This window comes from Mesocricetus auratus, unplaced genomic scaffold, assembly GCF_017639785.1.
Source record: "Mesocricetus auratus isolate SY011 unplaced genomic scaffold, BCM_Maur_2.0 Super-Scaffold_100014, whole genome shotgun sequence".
NCBI lineage: Eukaryota > Metazoa > Chordata > Mammalia > Rodentia > Cricetidae > Mesocricetus > Mesocricetus auratus.
Window position 1 is genome coordinate 23018380 of NW_024429197.1, and position 20088 is coordinate 23038467.

Below are 20088 nucleotides of genomic sequence, written 5' to 3' on the forward strand. Positions count from 1 at the left end.
GATGGAAGAGAGAATCTCAGGTGTTGAAAATACACTAGGAGAAATTGATTCATCAACCAAAGAACATCTTAAGTCCAACAAATCCCTAACACAAAACATCCAGGAAATATGGGACACCATGAAAAGGCCAAACCTAAGAATAATAGGTATAGAAGAAGGTGAAGAAAACCACCTCAAAGGGGCAGAAAACATATTCAACAAAATCATAGAAGAAAGCTTTCCCAACCTAAAGAAAGACATGCCAATGAAGGTACAAGAAGCTTACAGAACACCAAATAGAGTGAACCACAAAAAAGTCCCCTCGCCACATAATAATCAAGACCCCAAATATACATAATAAAGAAAGAATATTAAGAGCAGCTAAGGAAAAAGGCCAAGTAACATATAAAGGCAAACCTATCAGAATTACACCTGATTTCTCTATGGAAACTCTGAAATCCAGAAGGTCCTGGGTAGATATTCTAACAACAATAAGAGATCATGGATGCCAGCCCAGACCACTATACCTGGCAAAGGTCTCAATCACTATAGATGGAGAAAACAAGATATTCCACGAAAAATCTAGATTCAAGCAATACATATCCACTAACCCAGCTCTACAGAAAGTTCTGGAACAAAAACTCTAACCCAAGGAAGGTAACTGCAACCAGAAAAACATAGGCATTAGATAAGCCCACTTTACCAACAGCCAAAAGAAATAAGGGGTGGAATTCCACACATAATTCCAACAACAACAACCATACAAAATCAAACAAGAATGAACAATCAATGGTCATTAATATCCCTCAACATTAATGGCCTTAACTCACCCATAAAAAGACACAGACAAACATAATGGATTTGAAGCCAGAATCCATCCTTCTGCTGCATAAAAGAAACTCACCTCACCCTCAAAGACAAACATTATCTGAGAGTTAAAGGTTGGGAAAATATTTTCCCATCAAATGGACCTAAGAAACAAGCAGGGGTAACAATCCTATTATCTAACAAATTAGACTTTAAAATAAAATCAATTAAAAGAGATGAAGGAGGTCGTTATATACTCATCACAGGCGAAATCCACCAAGATGAAGTTTCAATTCTGAACATCTATGCCCCGAATACAAAGGCATCCATGTTCGTAATAGAAACATTACTAAAACTCAAATGACATATAAAGCCCCCGCACACTTATAGTGGGAGATTTCAACACCTTACTCTCACCACTAGACAGGAATACCAGACAGAAACTCAACAAAGAAGCAAAGGGTCTAATAGAAGTTATGACCCAATTCGGATTAATATACATCTATAGAATATTCCATCCACATAAGAAAGAAAATACCTTCTTCTCACCAACACATGGAACCTTCTCAAAAATCGACCACATACTTGGCAACATATCAAACCTCAGCAGCTACAAAAAAATTGGAATAACTCCATGCATCTTATCAGGCCACCATGCGTTAAAATTAGAATTCAACAACAACACAAATTGCAGAAACCCTACAAATTCAGGGAAACTGAATAATGCACAACCTAACCATTCCTGGGTCAAAGAAGAAATAAAAAAGAAATTAAAGACTTCCTAGAATTCAATGAGAATGAAGATACAACATACCCAAATCTATGGGAGACTGTGAAAGCAGTGCTACGGGGGAAGTTCATAGCACTAATTGCCCACATGAAGAAACTGGAGAATAGTTATACTAGAGAATTAACAGCACAGATGAAAGCTCTAGAACACAAAGAAGCAAACTCCCCCAGGAGGAGTAGATGCCGGGAAATAATCAAACTGAGGGCCGAAATCAATAAAGTAGAAACTAGGAAAACAGTACAAAGAATCAATGCAATGAAGAGTTGATTCATTGAGAAAATCAACAAGGTAGACAAACCTTTGTCCAAACTTACCAAACAGCAGAGAGTGAACATGCAAATTAACAAAATCAGAAATGAAAAGGGGGACATAACAATGGACTCTGAGGAAATTCAGAGAATCATCAGGTCATACTTTGAAAACCTGTACTCCACAAAATTTGAAAATTTGAAGGAAATGAACAATTTTCTGGATAGCTATCACTTACCAAAATTAAATCAAGAACAGATAAGCAATTTAAATGGACCTATAACCCCTATGGAAATAGAAGCAGTCATCAAAAGTCTCCTAACCAAAAAAAGCCTAGGTCCAGATGGCCTCAGTGCAGAATTCTACCAGAAATTCAAAGAGCAGCTTATACCATATCTTCTCAAAGTATTCCATGCAATAGAAACAGAAGGGTCTTTGCCAAACTCTTTCTACAAGGCTTCAATAATCTTGATCCCCAAGTCATGCAAAGGCACAACTAAGAAAGAGAATTTCAGACCAATATCCCTCATGAACACTGATGCAAAATATTCAATAAAATAATGGCAAATTGGATCCAAGAACTCATCAAAACAATCATTCACCACGATCAAGTAGGCTTCATCCCAGGGAAGCAGGCATGGTTCAACATATGAAAATCCATCAATGTAATCCACCATATAAACAAGCTGAAAAACAAAAACCACATGATCATCTCACTAGATGCTGAAAAAGCCTTTGACAAAATCCAACACCCCTTCATGATAAAGGTCTTGGAGAGATCTGGGATAACAGGAACATACCTAAACATTATAAAAGCTATATACAGCAAACCAACAGCCAACATCAAACTAAATAGACAGAAACTCAATGCAATTCCTCTAAAATCAGGAACAAGGCTGTCCACTCTCTCCATACCTTTTCAATATTGTATTTGAAGTTCTAGCCAGAGCCAAAAGACAACAAAAGGAGATCAAGGGGATACAAATTGGAAAGCAAGAGGTCAAACTTTCACTATTTGCAGATGATATGATAGTCTACATAAATGACCCAAAGAACTCTACCAGGGAACTCTTACAGCTGATTAACACCTTCAGCAAAGTGGTAGGCTACAAAATGTACTCAAGAAAATCAGTAGCCCTACTATATATAGATGATAAAAGGGCTGAGAAAGAAATCAGAGAAACATCACCCTTTACAATTGCCACAAACAACATAAAATACTTTGGGGTAACGCTTACCAAACAAGTGAAAGACCTGTAGCACAAGAACTTTGAGTCTTTAAAGAAAGAAATTAAAGAAGCCCTCAGAAAATGGAAACATCTTCCATGTTCTTGGATAGGTAGGGACAATATAGTAAAACTGGCAATCCTGCCAAAAACAATCTACAGATTCAATGCAATCCCCATTAAAATACCATCACAATTCTTCACAGAACTTGAAAGAACAGTAATCAATTTTGTATGGAAAAACAAAAGGCCCAGGATAGGCAAAACAACCTTACTCAACAAAGCAACATCTGGAGGCATCACCATCCCTGACCTCAAGCTCTATTATAGAGCTGTAGACCTGAACAGTTTGGTATTGGCACAAAAATAGACAGGTAGACCTATGGAATCTAATTGAACACCCTAATATTAGCCCATACATGTATGAACATTTGATCTTCAACAAAGAAGTTAAAAATATACAGTGGAAAAAAGAAAGCATCTTCAACAAATGGTGCTGGCAGAACTGGATGCTGGCATGTAGAAGACTGCAGATAGATACATGTCTATCTCCATGCACAAAACTTAAGTCCAAATGGATCAAAGACCTCAACATAAATCCAGCCACGCTGAACCTCTTAGAAGAGAAAGTGGGTGGTACCCTTTAACAAATTGGTACAGGAGACAGCTTCCTGAACATAACACCAGTAGCACAGACAGAGAGATCAACAATTAACAAATGGGACCTCCTGAAACTTTTCCTTTGATGAATATGAAATGTCTTTCTTCATCTCTTTTGATTGATTTTAATTAGAAGTCTAATTTGTTAGATATTAGGATTGCTACACCAGCTTGTTTCTTGGGTCTGTTACTGAGGTAACGTCTGTCTTTGACGTTGAGATGTGTTTCTTGTATGCAGCAGAAGGACAGGCTCTGTCTTCATATTCTGCTAGTCTGTGTCTTTTTACAGGCAAGTTGAGACCAGTGACATTGAGGGATATTAATGATCATTGATTGTTGATTCTTGTTTGTTTTTTATTTATTTGTAGTGGTATTATTGTGTGTAGGTTTTCCTCCCTTTTTCATTTGGTGTTTAGTGAAGTAGAATTATCTATTGTCTATGTCTTTGTGAGTGTAGTATCTTCGTTGGGTTGAAGTTTTCCTTCCAGCGCTTTCTTTAGGGCTAGATTCATGGATATGTATTGTTTAAATCTGGCTTTGTCATGAAATGCTTTGTTTTCTCCATCTATGGTAATTGAAAGCTTTGCTGGATACAGTAGTCTTGTTCCCTTAGCATTTGTAGGACATTTATCCAGGATCTTCTGGCTTTCATAGTTTCCATTGAGAAGTCGGGTGTAATTCAGATAGGTCTGCCTTTATATGCTACTTGGCCTTTTTCTTTAGCTGCTTTTAATATTTTCTCTTTATTCTGTAGATTTGATGTTTTGATTATTATGTGAACTTCTTTTTCTGGTCCAGCCTATTTGGTGTTCTGTAAGATTCTTGTATTTTCATAGGCATATCCTTCTTTAGGTTAGGGAAGTTTTCTTCTATGATTTTGTTGAATATGTTTTCTGTACCTTTGAGCTGTATTTCTTCACCTTCTTCTATACTTATTATTCTCAGGTTTGGCTTCTTCATGGTGTTCCATATTTCCTGGATATTTTGTATTAGGGATTTGTTGGACTTAAGAGTTTCTTTGGTTGATGACTGTATATCCTCTAATGAGTCTTCAACACCTGAGATTCTCTCTTCCATCTTTTGTATTCTATTGGTTATACTTGCATCTGTAGTTCCTGATCATTTACCTAGCTTTTCTATTTCAAGCATCCCCCTCATTCTGTGTTTTCTTTATTGTTTCTATTTCAGCTTTCAGTCCTTCAACTGTTTGAGTTGTTTCCTTCATTTGTTTGGTTGGTTGTTTTTTCTTGGCACTCTATATTCTTTAAGAGATTTGTTTATTTCTTGATTTTCTGGTTCGTCTTTTCCTCCATTTCATGTATTTTTTATCATTTTTTATTTTAATTTTAAATAGCTTGTTTTACATGTCAATCCCAGTTCCCTCTCCCTCCCCTCCTCCCGCACTCCCCTTCCCCCCCACCCTCCCACCCTATTGCCAATTCCTTCCACCTAGGGGATATCTAGAGTCTGTCATTTCACTCCGTGTAGGGTCCAGGCACTCCCCTAAGAGTCCAGGCTGAGAGAGCATCCCTCTTTGTGCTATGGGCACATGATGACTGTATTCCAGGGATAGACACTGATCCACTGCTCAGGGCCCCATAGGTTTCCCAGGCCTTCTCACTGACACTCACATTTGGGGGGGTCCAGATCAGTCCCATGCTGGCCTCCCCACTGTCGGTCTGGGGTCCAAGAGCACTCCCCTGTTCAAATCAGCTGTCTCTGCTGGTTTTGCCAGCCCATTCTTTGCCAATTTTTGTTTGTTTTCTTCTATTTCTTTAAGGAAAGAGGAGGGGGTAGAACATGAGGGATCAGGAAGATTAAGTGTGGAGAGGAATAGAGCAAGAAAAGAGAGACATCAATAGAGGGAAACACTATAGGTTTAAAGAGAAATATGGCACTAGGGAATTTTACAGAGATCCAAAAGGATGACCCCAACTAGGAACCTAAGCAATAGTGGAGAGACTATCTTAAATGCCCTTCCCCTATAATGAGAATGATGACTAGCTTAAATGCAGTCCTAGAGCCTTCATCCAGTAGCTGATGGAAGCAGAAGCAGAGATCCACAGCTAAGCACTGAGCCAAACTCCTGGAAACCAGTTTCTGAGAGGGAGGATTGACAAACAAAGGGATCAAGACCACATTGGGAAAACCCACAGAAACAGCTGACCTGAGCAAGTGGGAACTTATGAACCCCAGTCTGACAGCTGGGAAACCAACATAGGACCAAACCAGGCCTCCTGAAAGTAAGTGTCAGTTAGGAGCACTGGGCAGTCAATGGTTCCTCTGACAGTGGAACCAAGATGTATCCCTAGTGCACAAATGGACTTCATGAGCACATTTCCCATGGAGGGATACTCTCTTAGCCTAGATACACCTAACCTGATGACTTGACAGATTTTGATGATCCCTCATGGAAGGCCTCACCCTCCCTGGGGAGTAGATGGAGGATGAGATGGGCAGGTCGATGGGGGGCATGGGAGGCTGGGAAGGAGAGGGAACTGTGATTGATATGTAAAATAGGATTGTTTCTAATTTAAATAAAATTTATTTTTAAAAGCTCATCAAAGGAAAAATCCACCAACATGATTTCTCAATTCTTAACATATACCCCAAACACAAGGGCACCCACATTTGTAAAAGAAACATTACTTAACCTTAAATCACACATTGACCCTCACGCATTGATAGGAAGGGACTTCAATGCCACACTTTCATCAATGGATAGGTCATACACACAAAAACTAAACAGAGAAATATTGGAGCTAACAGATATTATAAACCGAACAGACCTAACATATCTACACAACATTTCACCCAAACACAAAAGAATATATCTTCTTTTCAGCACCTCACAGAGCTTTCTCCAAAATTGACCACATACTCAGTCACAAATCAAGTCTCAACAGATACAAGACAATTGAAATAACCCCCTGCATCTCATGAGACCACCATGGAGTGAAGTTTGATTTCAACAACAGAAACAACAAAAAGCCTACAAACTTTTTGCTTGAAAACTAACAACTCACTACTGAATGACTACTGGGGTCAAGACAGAAATAAAGAAAAAATTAAATACTTCCTAGAATTCAATGAAAGTGAATGCACAACATACCTAAATTTGTGAAACACAATGAAAGTTGTGCTAAGAGGAAAGCTCATAGCACTAAGTGCTTATAGAATTGGAAAAGATTTTCACCAACTCCTCATCTGACAGAGGACTAATTTCCAAAATATATAAAGAACTCAAGAAACTAGATATCAAGAAAACAAAAAAATCCAACTTAAAAATGGGGTACCGATCTAGACAGAGAATCCTCAGTAGAGGAAATTCAAATGGCTGAGAAACACTTCAGGGCCGATCTCTAAAATTTACAAAGAACTCAAGAAGCAAATCTCCAAAACACCTAAGGATCCAATTAAAAAGTGGGCTACAGAACTAAATAGAGAATTCTCAATAGAGGAGTCTAAAATGGCAAGAGACACTTAAGAAAGTGCTCAATATCCCTAGCCATCAGGGAAATGCAAATAAAAACAACTCTGAAATACCACCTCCTATCAGAATGGCTAAAATCAAAAACACCAATGACAGTTTATGCTGGAGAGGATATGAAGAAAGGGGAACACTCCTCCATTGCTGGTGGGAGTGCCAACTCATACAACTACTTTGGAAATCAGTATGGAGATTCCTCAGGAAAATGGGAATCAGCCTACCACAAGACCTTGCATTTCCACTCTTAGGCATATACCCAATAGATGCATATTCATACAACAAGGGTGTCTGTTCCAATGTATGAATAGCAGCATTATTTGTAATAGCCAGAATTTGTAAGCAACCTAGATGCTCCTCAACTGAAGAGTGGATAGAGAAAATGTGGTACATTTACACAATGGAGTACTATTCAACAGAAAAAAAAAAACAATGGAATCTTGAAATTTGCAGGCAAATGGATGGCACTAGAAGAAACCATCCTGAGTGAGGTAACCCAGCCACAGAAAGATAAACATGGCGTGTACTCACTCATATATGGTCTTAGACATGGATCAGGGGAGTGCCAGCCTACAATTCCACTGCCAGAGAGTCTGGGAAACAGAACCTTCAATGAATGACTGGCGGAAACAGAGGCAGACACACACAGCTAAACACTGAGCTGAACTCAAGAAACCAGTGACAGAGAGGGAGGACTGACGAGCATGGGGGTCAAGACTGGGCTTGTTTAACCCACAGAAACAGCTGACCTGAACAAGGGGGGAGCTCTTGAACCCCAGTCTGATAGCTGGGAATCCAGCATGGGACAGATCCAAATCCCCTGAATGTGGGTGTCAGTGAAGAGGCCTAGGCAATCTATGGGGCTTTGGGTAGTAGATAAGTATTTAGCCCTGACATACAAATGGACTTTGGGTGCCCATCCCACTATGAGAGATGCTCTCTCATCCTTCTCTGGATGAAATTACAGACTATGGATACCCCCCATTGAGTACCTCACCCTCCCTGGAGAAAGGAGTGGGGATTGGGGCAGGGGGGTGTGGGGGGATTGGTGGGAGGGTGTGGGAGGAGGGGAAGGAGAGGGAGAAGGAGCTGGGATTGACATATGAAGCAACCTTGTTTCTAATTTAAATTTAAAAATTAAAAAAACTCCTTTAAAAATAAAAAAAGGAAATACTCAACATTCTTAGCCATCAGGAAAATGCAAATCCAGACTACTTTGAGAATGGCTAAGATCGATAACACAAATGTCAGCTCATGATGGTGAGGTTGTGGAGCAAGGGGAACACTTCTCCATTGCTGGTGGGAGTGCAAACTTGTACAGTCCCTATGGAAATCAACATGGTGCTTCTTCAGAAAATTGAGAATTGATTTACCTCAACACTCAGCTATACCACTTTTGGGCATATACCCAAAGGATGCTCCTTCCTATGACAAGGACACTTGCTCAACTCTGTTCATAGTGGCTTTATTCATAATAGGCAGAAACTGAAAGTGACATGTCCCTCAACCAAAGAATGGATAAAGAAACATGGTACAAGTACACAATGGAGTATTACTCAGCTGTTGATTTTCCTTCTAAGTGTTTGTTTTGGGAATTGCTTTCTCAACAACAGATGCAAAATCCTATGCATTCATTCCATTTGTTCCCATTTTATGATTTTAGAATTTATGTGTTCATGTGTCTGTATGAGAATATGTGCATGTGTGCATATGAGCCCAAAGATTTTGGATAGCACAACATGACCAAGATCAAAAATCATTATAATCTTACTCTACTCACCAATATCTAATATGTATATGTATGTGTGCATGTGTGTGGTGATATATTATTTATGATTTTATAAAGATTACCTGAAGTATCAGAAAGCACAGCCAGTCACACTAGTTAGCTGTAGAAGACAGGCAGTGGTGACACACACCTTTAATCCCTGGACTCAGGAGACAAGCAGATGGAGATCTCTCTGAGTTCAAGGCCACCCTGGCCTACACAAGAGTAAAGAGTAACAGACACCAGCACTTGGGATCACACACCTTTAATTCCAGCACTAGGGAGGTAGAGAGATGAGGATATGGCTACGTGGAGAAAGGAATATAAGGAGGATGAGAAAGCAATTCAGAGCCTTTGCCTTTAAGCATTTGTGGAGACAAGATTGCCATTTCAGCTTGGTAAAGGTAAGATCTACTGGCTTGGCTGCTTTGCTACTCTGATCCTCAGCTTGAAGCTTGAACCTGAATATCTGTCTCTGGGTTTTTAATGACTATGATACAAATGTGTCTCTCTATTTCTGTGGTGGTGGTGGTGTGTGTGTGTGTGTGTGTGTTTAAAAATGTATTTATGTGTTCTAGTACATGCTCCATTGCTGTATCAACTACTCAAGAAAAGCAAAAGGAGAAGGGAGAATTGATCTTGGCCCACAGTTTCAAAGGTTTTAGTCAGTGGTCACTTGGTCCTCAGGTGAGGCAGAATATCATGACAGACAGTGTGTGGTGGAGTAAAACTTCTCACCTCATGGCAGCTAGGAAACAAAGAGAGGGAGACAGGAATGTGCCAGGGCAAAATACACTTTTTATAGACACACCCCAACACGCGCGTCCTACAGGCAGGCTCCACCTTCCACAATGTCCACCACCTCCCAATAGTCAAATGAATCTTGAATTCAGATCCTTCATGATCCAATTATTTCCCCCAAAATTCATCAGGGGGCAATCAACTGTAACATAAGCTTTCCAGAGATATTCCTAATCTAAATCATAGCACGTTTGGTAATACATAAGTCAATTATATATGAATGTTTACATCCTTAATTTTCTACATAATATCGTATCACATTTTCCAGTAATATTTTTAAAAATATTTAATTTGTGTTTTATGTGTGTGGCTATTTAGCCTGCATGTGTGTAAGGGACTGCATAAGTGCCTGGTGCCCATGAAGACCAGATGAGTGCTCAGATCCCCTGGAATTGGATGGCTGCTGTGAGCTACCAAGCAGGTGCTGGGAAGTGAACCTAGGTCCTCTGCAAGAGTAGCAAGTGTTCTTAACTGCTGAGTCATCTCTCCAGACCCACTTTCCAGTGATACTTAATACTTTCTCAGACTTTTTACACAATACTGTTTGCACAGTATTTCATAAGGATGGGAAGTCATATTGGTGGTTATTCCTAATAATTATGTAACAAATGTGTTATATATAAAACTTGGTCTGCACTTATGATTTTTCCTGAAGAACAGAGTCCTAGAGGTGAATTTCAAAACCCCTTTATGAACATTGTAAAGATTCATTATAAATATTTTACAGGTTTTCCATTGGATATAATATTTTGTTACCTCTAATCCATCAACTTTTCACAGTGTAGTATTCATTCTTAGACTCACAACACCTTCATTGAGGGTAAAAATCATGAAGCATGATGCTAGATCCTAAGGATGCAGCAGTAACCAGGATTGGCATGATCCCTGCTTTATGGAACTTGGTTTCCAACTGAGAGCTGAGATGTTGGACTACATGCCTTTTTGTTGTTGTTGCTGCTGCTGCTGTTTGTTTGTTGTTGAGACAGAGTTTCTGTGGATAGTCATGGCTGTCCTGGAACTTGCTCTGTAAATGGACTGGCCTTGAACACAAAGATCTGTCTGCCTCTGCCTCCCAACTGCTGGGATTAAAGGCTTGTGCCACAATGCCTGTCTTTCTCGGGGTGGGGGTGGGTACAAGATGGTTGTAAGGTTCATGCTCAGCTCTTTGGGACTCATGAAAAGTCTGTTCTGGGAATCTTGGTTTAAAACACAACTTGATGGAGAGTAGGAGTCAACAAGAGTTGGGTTAGGGGTAAGGAAGGAGAATGGCATATGAGGAGGTCTTGATGTGGAGAAGACACTCAATGTTTTCTGTGTATTTTGGCTTTATGTTTCTATGACCATTATGTTCAAATGCCCATGAAAACTAACTTAAGGGAGGAACAATTTATTCTGCTCACGGTTTCAGAGAATTCAGTTTACTGTGGCAGTGAGGCCATGATGAAGCATCTCTGTCCAACTTATTACAGTCAGGGATTGGAAAAAAAAGGAATAAAGAAAGCAGTCAGGGTATGTGACTCCCAAGTACATGTCCTCATGACCTATTTTCACCTCCTACATCCTACCTCTATGCTTTCTCACCTCCCAATAACACCATAATATCATGAATCCATTGAGGGGTTAATCCATTGATCATATCAGAGCCTCAAAGCCTGTCCATTGTACATGAACCTGTGAGGGTGGGAATTTCATAGTCAAGTCATAAAAAAGTCAGTGGAAGAGTCAAGTTTATGTGACATGAAATAAGGGAGAAGGTGGCCTGATATGAGGTCTGTGGGGTCAGATTGCACTCGACCTCAAGCTATCCCTACTTGTCTCCGGATTACAAAGAATTAGTTTCAGTTTATTCTTCCTCTTGGGCCAGGAATTCTCCAAGTCCATGTTTCTGCCCTGTATCCAGTTCACATGATACATGTACATGGTTTCCACAAGACGGTGAGCTTTTCTCAAGATAGTCATGGGAAATCCTCCCAAAGCCTATTTAATAAAAGGCTTTAATGGCTCAGACATTTCTTGCTTTATGACAGACCTAGGCAATATAGAACAAAGGGGAAGGAGAGGACTGATGTGCCTGGGGAACATTTCACAGTGCCCTGTCCACCAGCAAAGAAGGGGGTAGTCCCCAAAAGACCTGTACAGGGTTGAAATGAGAGGTAGAAGGGGGAGTTGCATGGGTCCTGTTATCACATGAGTCAGTTCTTGGACAATAATATTATAGCATGAGTTGCCTCCATGTCCTTCCAGGAACTCATGCTGGTGGTCTACCCCATCCTGTTACCTTGAGGAAAGCCCTCTTCACATCCTTGTTCCGGAGGCTATAGATGACAGGGTTGAGAAAAGCAGAAATGACATTATAGAACAGGGCAAGCTTCTTGTCCTCTTCTGGGGAGGCCTTAGAACCAGGCTTCATGTACATGACCATGGCTGGCACACAGAACATGGTGACCACAGTTATATGGGATGCACAGGTGGAGAAGGCTTTCAGTCGTCCCTGTGCTGAACGGATCTTCAAGATGGAAGTAAAGATGTTGACATAGATGACAAGGATAAGAGACAGGGGAATCAGTATGACACTAAACCCAAGAATGAAGTCTACTTGGTCATTGACTGAGGTGTCTGCACAAGCCAACTTTAAAACTGCAGGGACTTCACAGAAGAAATGGTTGATCTTGTTGGGACCACAATAGGGGAGGCGCATGGCAAATATGGTGTAGACAAGAGCAGAGGTGACACCACAGAGTCCACAGAAAATAACCATTACCCCACACAGCCATGGGCTCATGATGACCCTGTATCTGAGGGGGTGGCAGATGGCTACATACCTGTCTATAGACATGATAGCAAAGAGCCAAGACTCTGTGACACCTAGTACCAAGAAAATGTACATTTGAGCCACACAACTGGAGTAAGAGATTGTCTTCTTCTGGCTGGCCAAATGTGCCAACATCTGGGGCACAGTTGTGGTGGTATAGCCTAAGTCCAACATGGAAAGGATGCCAATGAAGAAATACATGGGGGTATGAAGATGTGAGTCCAAGCAAATGAGGGTGAAGATCAAGCCATTGCCCAGAATGATCAACAGATAAATCATCAGAAAGGCCGAGAAGAGCAGAGGTGTGTTCCTGTGGCTCAGGGAAAAGCCCAGAAGAATGAATTCTGTCACAAAGGTCTGGTTGGGACCTTGCATTATGCTCTATTCTTAATTTAAAAAAGAAGAAGGCACCAATTCACACAGGGAATTAGCTAAGTCATGCACCAGAGTTGGGGTTAGGTAGTGGTCAGCTTCCAAATATTATGAAACCCTATTATATCGTTCTTAACTGGACTGTCCACTTTACCTGTTGCTGTCCTCTGGAACCACTCCCAGGAAGTTTATGAAGAACAGAGATTCATGTATAGCACTGGCTCTGCCTCTAAACCCACAGTAGCTCCCCTTTTCAGCCTCAGTTTCCTCTGCTATGAAATGAAGGCACTGGAAAAGATGTACCTAATTCTCCTTACCAGAAACTTCCTCCTGTTAAGGCATTTAAGTTTCCTTCAGACAGTCAGGTGGTTAGAGAACAATAATGGTGTAAAAATTCCATGCAGGAGATGGCTTAACAGTTACAAGCACCCAATGCTCTTTCAGAGGACCTGGATTGGACTCCCAGCATCCATATGATGTTTCATAACCATCTGTAATTTCAGTTTCAGGTGATCTAATGCCCACTTCTGATCTCTGTGGACACCAATCACATACATGCTATGCATTTATACATGCAAGAAAAACACCAATACATAAAAAATAGAAGTAAAATGCTTTTAAAACTCTATGCAAATTGGCAGTTCAAATGCCTAAGGTAGGGAGAGACTCCATTTGGTTCCTTCAATGACGTTAAATTATTTTTCCACCTAAATTTTACACTCAGTGCAGTACACAGACCAGAGTGTTGCAAACTGCTTATATCACAGGCCACAGAATTGGAAGAAACACTTACTTCTCACTCCTGAGTGACTGCTTGAGTGAGCCATTTTATCCTTTCTCCAACTCTTTGAGACAGCTTCTAGAAGTATAAAATGGGAATAAACACATAAGAAGAAAACTGAGATATTTACCACAAAAATCACCCTGAAAGAGATCTAACATACAGTATATGCTCAGTAAATGCCAAGTGCATTTCTGAATGGTTCTTGGTACACAAACTGGGACTCAGGTCCAAGCTACGCAAGTATGCTATGAAATCACTCCATCACCCAGGATGCCCAGTCAGCTGTCACTTTCCCAGATGTCTACCCCCTGTTTCTTCTCCTTACAAAAGCCAACTTATTGACTTAGCTGTTTCTGATCCTAACACACGCCCCTGAGACTCTGTTTCCCTATGTGAGCAGGGAAAAGACACCGCTTCAAAGGGGTGTCATCTGAATTGTCGATGCTGGAGAACAGAGCAGTGTTATGTTGTCAGTGTAACTCCTAGCACCAATGTATCTGGCTTCAGCCTGCTTGCTCTCGGGCCTCCTTAGCTGAGTCTTCACAAGAATCTTGTGCCTACATCCAGTCCACTAGATGATTCCTTAACTTTGACACAAGAACTCGCACAGCCTGGCCTTCTTGCAGGCCATGTCCCTTTCCAGGACATTTACAGACTTCATCCAATACAACCAGTTGGAAATCAGTCATTTCATTAATTAAATCCCCACTTTTCATTAAAGAGGTTCTGTAGGCCATGCTGTCTCCCAAGAGTGTTTCACAGTTTCCTGCTTTTCCCATAAGATAATAGTGCTTGCTTCAGCCACAGTGGGCCTTAGAGGGGAAAACCAGAAGGGTATGTCACAGACAACTGGTTTGCTTGAATACTGGTGCTATGTGATGTTGGCTAGCAGTTAATCTCCCCAGGACTCAGTTTTCCCAGCTGTAAAATAGGGATAAAGTTACCTTGTTTGCAATCAACATTCTTCCCAAGGGTAAGTAGACCAAGGATATTAGAATATCTGCCGTTGGACCTAGAGTGCCATTTCCCACCCTCCACCTTTTTACATAAAAGCCAGTAAGTGAGATTTGCCTCGAGGATCTTGCATTTGGGAATGCTACACCTGGTTGATCTGTGAAGACAGGCTGTTGAGTGGGGACAGCTGTCTATATACCAACAACACAAAAAAAGGGGTCTGTTGTACTTCCAAGACTTACGGCCAGAGAATCAGGCTTCTGAGACTGTGGGTCCTACCCATCTATAGTTTTCTAGAGGGTGAGAAAAGTTCTTAGGAAAAACTCCCTGACTCTCCAGCCTTAGGAAGTAGGTACCCACCACGTGAAGGGTGACAAGGAAGAGCATTGGTGTCTATCACTAGAAGCCAAGGCTACAGAATTCAGTTCTGGAGCAATGCCTTGCAAAGTGCCTTGGTATTCTACTCTTAAGCCTTATTCTGCCTCCACAAGATACAGAGAGTAGTTATTGTTACCTTCACTTTATGGATGAAGAAACTGAGACACGGGCGGGGGATGTATGGTAGAAAAAAAATTCACATGCTCTGACAGTAACGGCTTCCTATCTACAGCAAAGTCATGGCTCACTAGAACTCAGCCAGAATGAATCCTCAGCTTACTGACATGCTTCCTGTCCTTGATTTTTAGGGGTAATGGCAAATCACGAAGGTAAAGAAACTTATGTTGGTTATAGTATAATAATCTGTGCATATGCACACACATATGTACATATAGATACATGCATATAGATATTTACACATGTGCACATCTGTGAGAAAAATCCAATGAGACCATTCAGAAACTCAGAGAAATTCCCCAGTTGCAGCTTCATCCTCTATATCTCAAATTGTTCCACAGGGTTCACTGCCACTACCCCCAGAATGCCTCAGTCACCCATCTGCCCCTCTTTAACAGACATGCCAATGTCCACCTCAGACATTCAGCATATTTCTGTCCCATTCTTTCTCCTCCTCCGCCTCCTCATTCTCTCAACTCAGTCATTCATTACTCATGTCATTCACTATACTAGCCTTCAGAGCATTCTTTCTATCATAAAAATGTAACCGGGCCTCTTCTGGTTTCCTTGTCTACAGGGAAAAGACTAAAAGACTTGCAGGAACACCCTGGCTTCATTACTTTCCTTGTTTTTAGTTCCATTTTCCCAGGCAGGTTTGTGGGCTCTTTCTCTTAGAGACATGGTGGGCAGCTATGAGGGCTTGCACAGAAAGCATCCTTGCAAGTCCAGGGAGCCACGAGAGAGGAGCCATGGAGGTCAACTTGTGGTTGGAGACACCCATGGGCATGATGGAGTTCAGAGCAAAGCTGAGACAAGGGCCCAGATCTCCTGCTGCCGGGAGGTCCACTCTTGGGACCCATCTTAGCTCAAAGTAAACTTGGTCAGTTTGGAAATTCTGTAGGTCTGAGTCCTCCCCATGAGAAGCTTGGTTCCACTGAGCATGACTTGATATTCCTCTGTGAGTCCTGACTGAAAACAGAGTCTGGCATGTCAAAAACAGTAAAGGCTTATGATGTGATCTATGTACTGGAAGCCGCTGAGAAGCCAGAACAAAAGATAAAGGAATGTTTACAAATGCTTTTGTCTTATACTTTCCTCTCCTATTCCCCAGCAGTCAAGCAAGCAAACAAACAAACAGATAAACAAAGCCCCCAAAGCCCCTACTTGTGCTGGGTTCCTAAACCTCTGAGAAGAAACCAGGGCACAAGTCCATGGAAAGAGGACTATAGAGGTTGATGCTAATGCCGTGGCCTTTCTACCATTTCTTTCAACTCCTATCCAAACCAATGAATAATAATTCTAACAATGGCAGCTGTCCACGTGTCAAGTATCACAACATCTGCTTTTTATTCACAACTTTATTTCAAATACTTTAAAAAAATAACTGAAAAATCTAATGATAAACAGGGGCACCTCCAATCAGAGCCATCACCTACTACACAAAACAGACAAAGATGCCCCAACATGCTTGCAAGCATGTGAGGCTGGTGCTATGACTATGCCCATTCAACATATGGGGAAAAGAGAATGCACACCTTCCCTACAGTCACAGGTGTAGCCTAGCCAGAACCTTTGCTCCGAACAATGGAGCAGCGTCTTACCTACTTAGAAACAGGTCCCCTCTCCCCATTTATCTTTCTCACTCACTTGCTGGGCCATCCTTACCTCATCCAGAGTAGAAGCTAAATGAAAATGGGGAGGGGATGGGAGGTGGACGGAGGAGAGGGGGAGGGGAGAAGGGACGGGGAGAGGAGAACACAGAGGGAACCAGATGGTCAGAGAGGGAGAGCAAGGAAAAAGATTTCTTGATGAGGGAGTCATTATAGGGCTAGCAAGAAACCTGGCACTACAAAAACTCCCAGGAATCCACAAGGATGATCCCAGCTAAGTCCCTAAGCATCAGTGGAGAGGATGCCTGAACCAGCCTTCTCCTGTAATCAGATTGATGACTACCTGTGTTATCATCATAGAACCTTCATCCAGTAACTGATGGGAGCAGATGCAGAGACCCACAGCTAAGCACTGGGCAGAGCTCCCAGAGTCCAGTTGAAGAAAGGGAGGAGTGATAACATGAGCAAATGTGTCAAGACCATTTTGGGGAAACCCACAGAGACAGCTGGCCTGAGCTAGTGGGAGCTCACTGACTCTAGACTGACAGTGGGGAAACCTGCAGAGGGCCAAACTAAGCCCTCTGAAAGAGGGTGGCAGTAGTGTGGCTTGGGTCATCTCTGGGGCCACTGGCAGTGGGACCAGGATTTATCCCTAGTGCATGAACTGGCTTTTTGGAGCCCATTCTTTTTGGGGAGATACCTTTCTCAGCCTAAATATAAGGGGGGAGGGCCTTGGTCCTTCCTCAAAGTAAGATGCCAGAATTGGTTGACTCCCCTTAGGAAGCCTTACCCTCTCTGAGGATTAGATGAGGTGGGGTGGAGGGAAGGAGGGGGTAGCAGGAGGAGGGGAGGGATTAGGAGCTGGGATTGGTATGTAAAATGAGAAAAGATTGTTTTTAAATAAATTGTTTTAAAATAAAAAAGAAATGAATTGTAAAATTGAATTAATTGGTGAAATAGAACTCTGAAGGTGCCCAGACATGAAGCAACCCCAAATTATTTGTGTTTACTTTTGTTGGATAATAAACATTCCTTTAAATTTTTCTTTAAAAAAAAAGGAAGTGGGCAGGGAGGACAGAAGTTGTGTCCCCTAAGTAGGATTAGTGAAACTGAAGCAGAAACAGGTCAGGGCGAGCAGGTAGTGAGAAGATGGTGCCCGACTTGCCCATAGGCTACTGGGACTGTCAGGACACGGAGGCGGGTAGCCACATGTCCATCTCCTGGAGCCTATGTCCACTTCTGCCCCGTGCCATGCCCTGCTATGGTCTCCTTCCTGCCAGTCAGCTCATGAGGAAGAGACATTCTGATAAGGGGCCAGAGGCCTCTTGGTAGAGTTGATCCTTCTCTATATGATCTCTCCTGCCACATCCAGGTAGGAGTCCACAGTATCATCCGAGAGGAGAAAGGTGATCTGGGCTCAGGGATACAAGGGTAAACAAGGGGTGTCCACTAAAGGACTTGGGTGTGCCATATCAATGGAGAGACGGGATGGAAGCCCGGTGTTACCTGGAGAATCCAGGGTAACAAATAAAAAGGAACTAATGGAGAGATCAAAGACCCTGACCCAAAGGCAGCAAGAACTGGCCCGGGTACCAGGTCAAAGACTGGACAGAACAGAGACACAGAAGCCAAGCAAGCATCATTGTCTGTAGAGAGACAGATACCCAAAATGAAGCACCACAGAAAAGGAAAGGGGCTCCATGGACTAAAAAGGGCTGGGAACTAGAAAACAGAAGCCAGGGGTCAGGGAGGAGCCAAGGGTCATAGATGACCTCGTGGAACCCAAGTGGCTGGGCTGTAGCAACTGCCACCAATGCATGTCCCTTCCTTCAGAGCACTCCTTGCCTGGCTGCTTAAAAATTGTAGCCTGTCTGAATATCACAAGAATAAGCTGTTTCCAGAATGAAATGCAACCACAGCCTCCAGCTCTGGTCTATGAAAGGCAGCCCCAGTCCTCCAAAGAGCCCTGTATGGGAAAAAGTCCGGTCTGAGCTGTCCAGGGCAGGGCAGGAGTCCAGGGCAAGCAGGATCTCAGTGTTCCTCTCATGTCCTCCAGCTGAAGTTCCCTCTCCAAGCTGCCAAAGACAGCCATACAGATCTTCTCTGGACAGCTTCAGACTCACTAGACCTCAGAGCTGAAGGTGACTTGGATATCCATCCCTCTGGAGAGCATCTATATTCTCTGAAGTGTCACTACCATAGGATGCTGTCAGACGCCCAGAGACAGAAGTCTTGCTCTTTCTCATAGTAGCTCAGGTGACTATGATTGTCCCTCATAAAATGTCTTATACTTCTGAAAGCAGGCACTGGATTCTTCTGATATCAAAATTGAGTTCTCTTTATTCCAACCCCCTATAGCCTTCCTTTCCACCCTCCAACCCCACCCTTCTCTCTCCTCCAGGATCCTCCATCTGCTATGTGGTAACTCTTACCTACCCTTTCCTTTCTTCAGGATGGTGCGTGGTACCATCTGAATCTCCTCCTCCTGAGAAGCTCTTCTTGTCTTGATCCCACTCAGAATTCCCAAGCTGGATCTTGGCCTCCACCCAACTGCTCTAATGCCAGACAGCAACCCCAACAGACGCTTCTTCTGGGAGCCCTTCTGCACAGCTAAGGGCTCCCAGGAACAGCCTCTAGGGACATGATTACTTTAACAGATGAGCCCTGGGTTGGTAGTCATACAGACTTGGTCACTGGGACCTGAGTAAGTCATATATCTTCCCAGAGCCCCACTTCCCTTCATAAATTAGAGTTATGCTTCCCATCCCATGGTCACACTTGTGATTTCTGAGTAGTCACTGTGCTCCAATATGTGACAAATCCTGCAGTGTCACCACCCCCATTCTACAGGCATGGAGCCTAAAGTGGCCCATGGGGAGCCAGGAATTTTGTCAGCAGATTTGTGTGACCTCCAAGGCTGTGTTCCCAACCAGTACTCAACCAGTTCTCAATCCAGCTCAAGTCAAACGAGGGGCAGGAAGTCACAGGGACTCTTAGTTCACACAGGACAGAATCACATGTGGAAGTATGTAGGACTGGAAGTAGTTAACTAGTGGACTCTAGAGTCAAAAGGAGCAATTGGTGGTGGAGAGGGATGTACATCTGTGGTTTCTACTAAACACATACTTTCCTAAGAACCAAAGGGAAAAGAGAAATATAGCCAGTGTTCTACAGAGGTGGGACATTGGTGATCAGAGAGGTAAGAGGACTCCTTCAAGGTCAAGTGTCTGAGGT

General features: G+C 42.3%; 1 protein-coding gene across 1 annotated transcript; it reads right to left on the reverse strand.

Annotated features, from left to right (window-relative positions):
- Positions 1 to 12015: 12015 nt before the first annotated feature.
- LOC101825090 (olfactory receptor 2A2-like) lies at positions 12016 to 12954 on the reverse strand. The gene has a single exon (XM_005083864.1). The coding sequence runs from the start codon at positions 12952 to 12954 to the stop codon at positions 12016 to 12018; it is 939 nt and encodes a 312-aa protein (XP_005083921.1).
- Positions 12955 to 20088: the final 7134 nt, after the last annotated feature.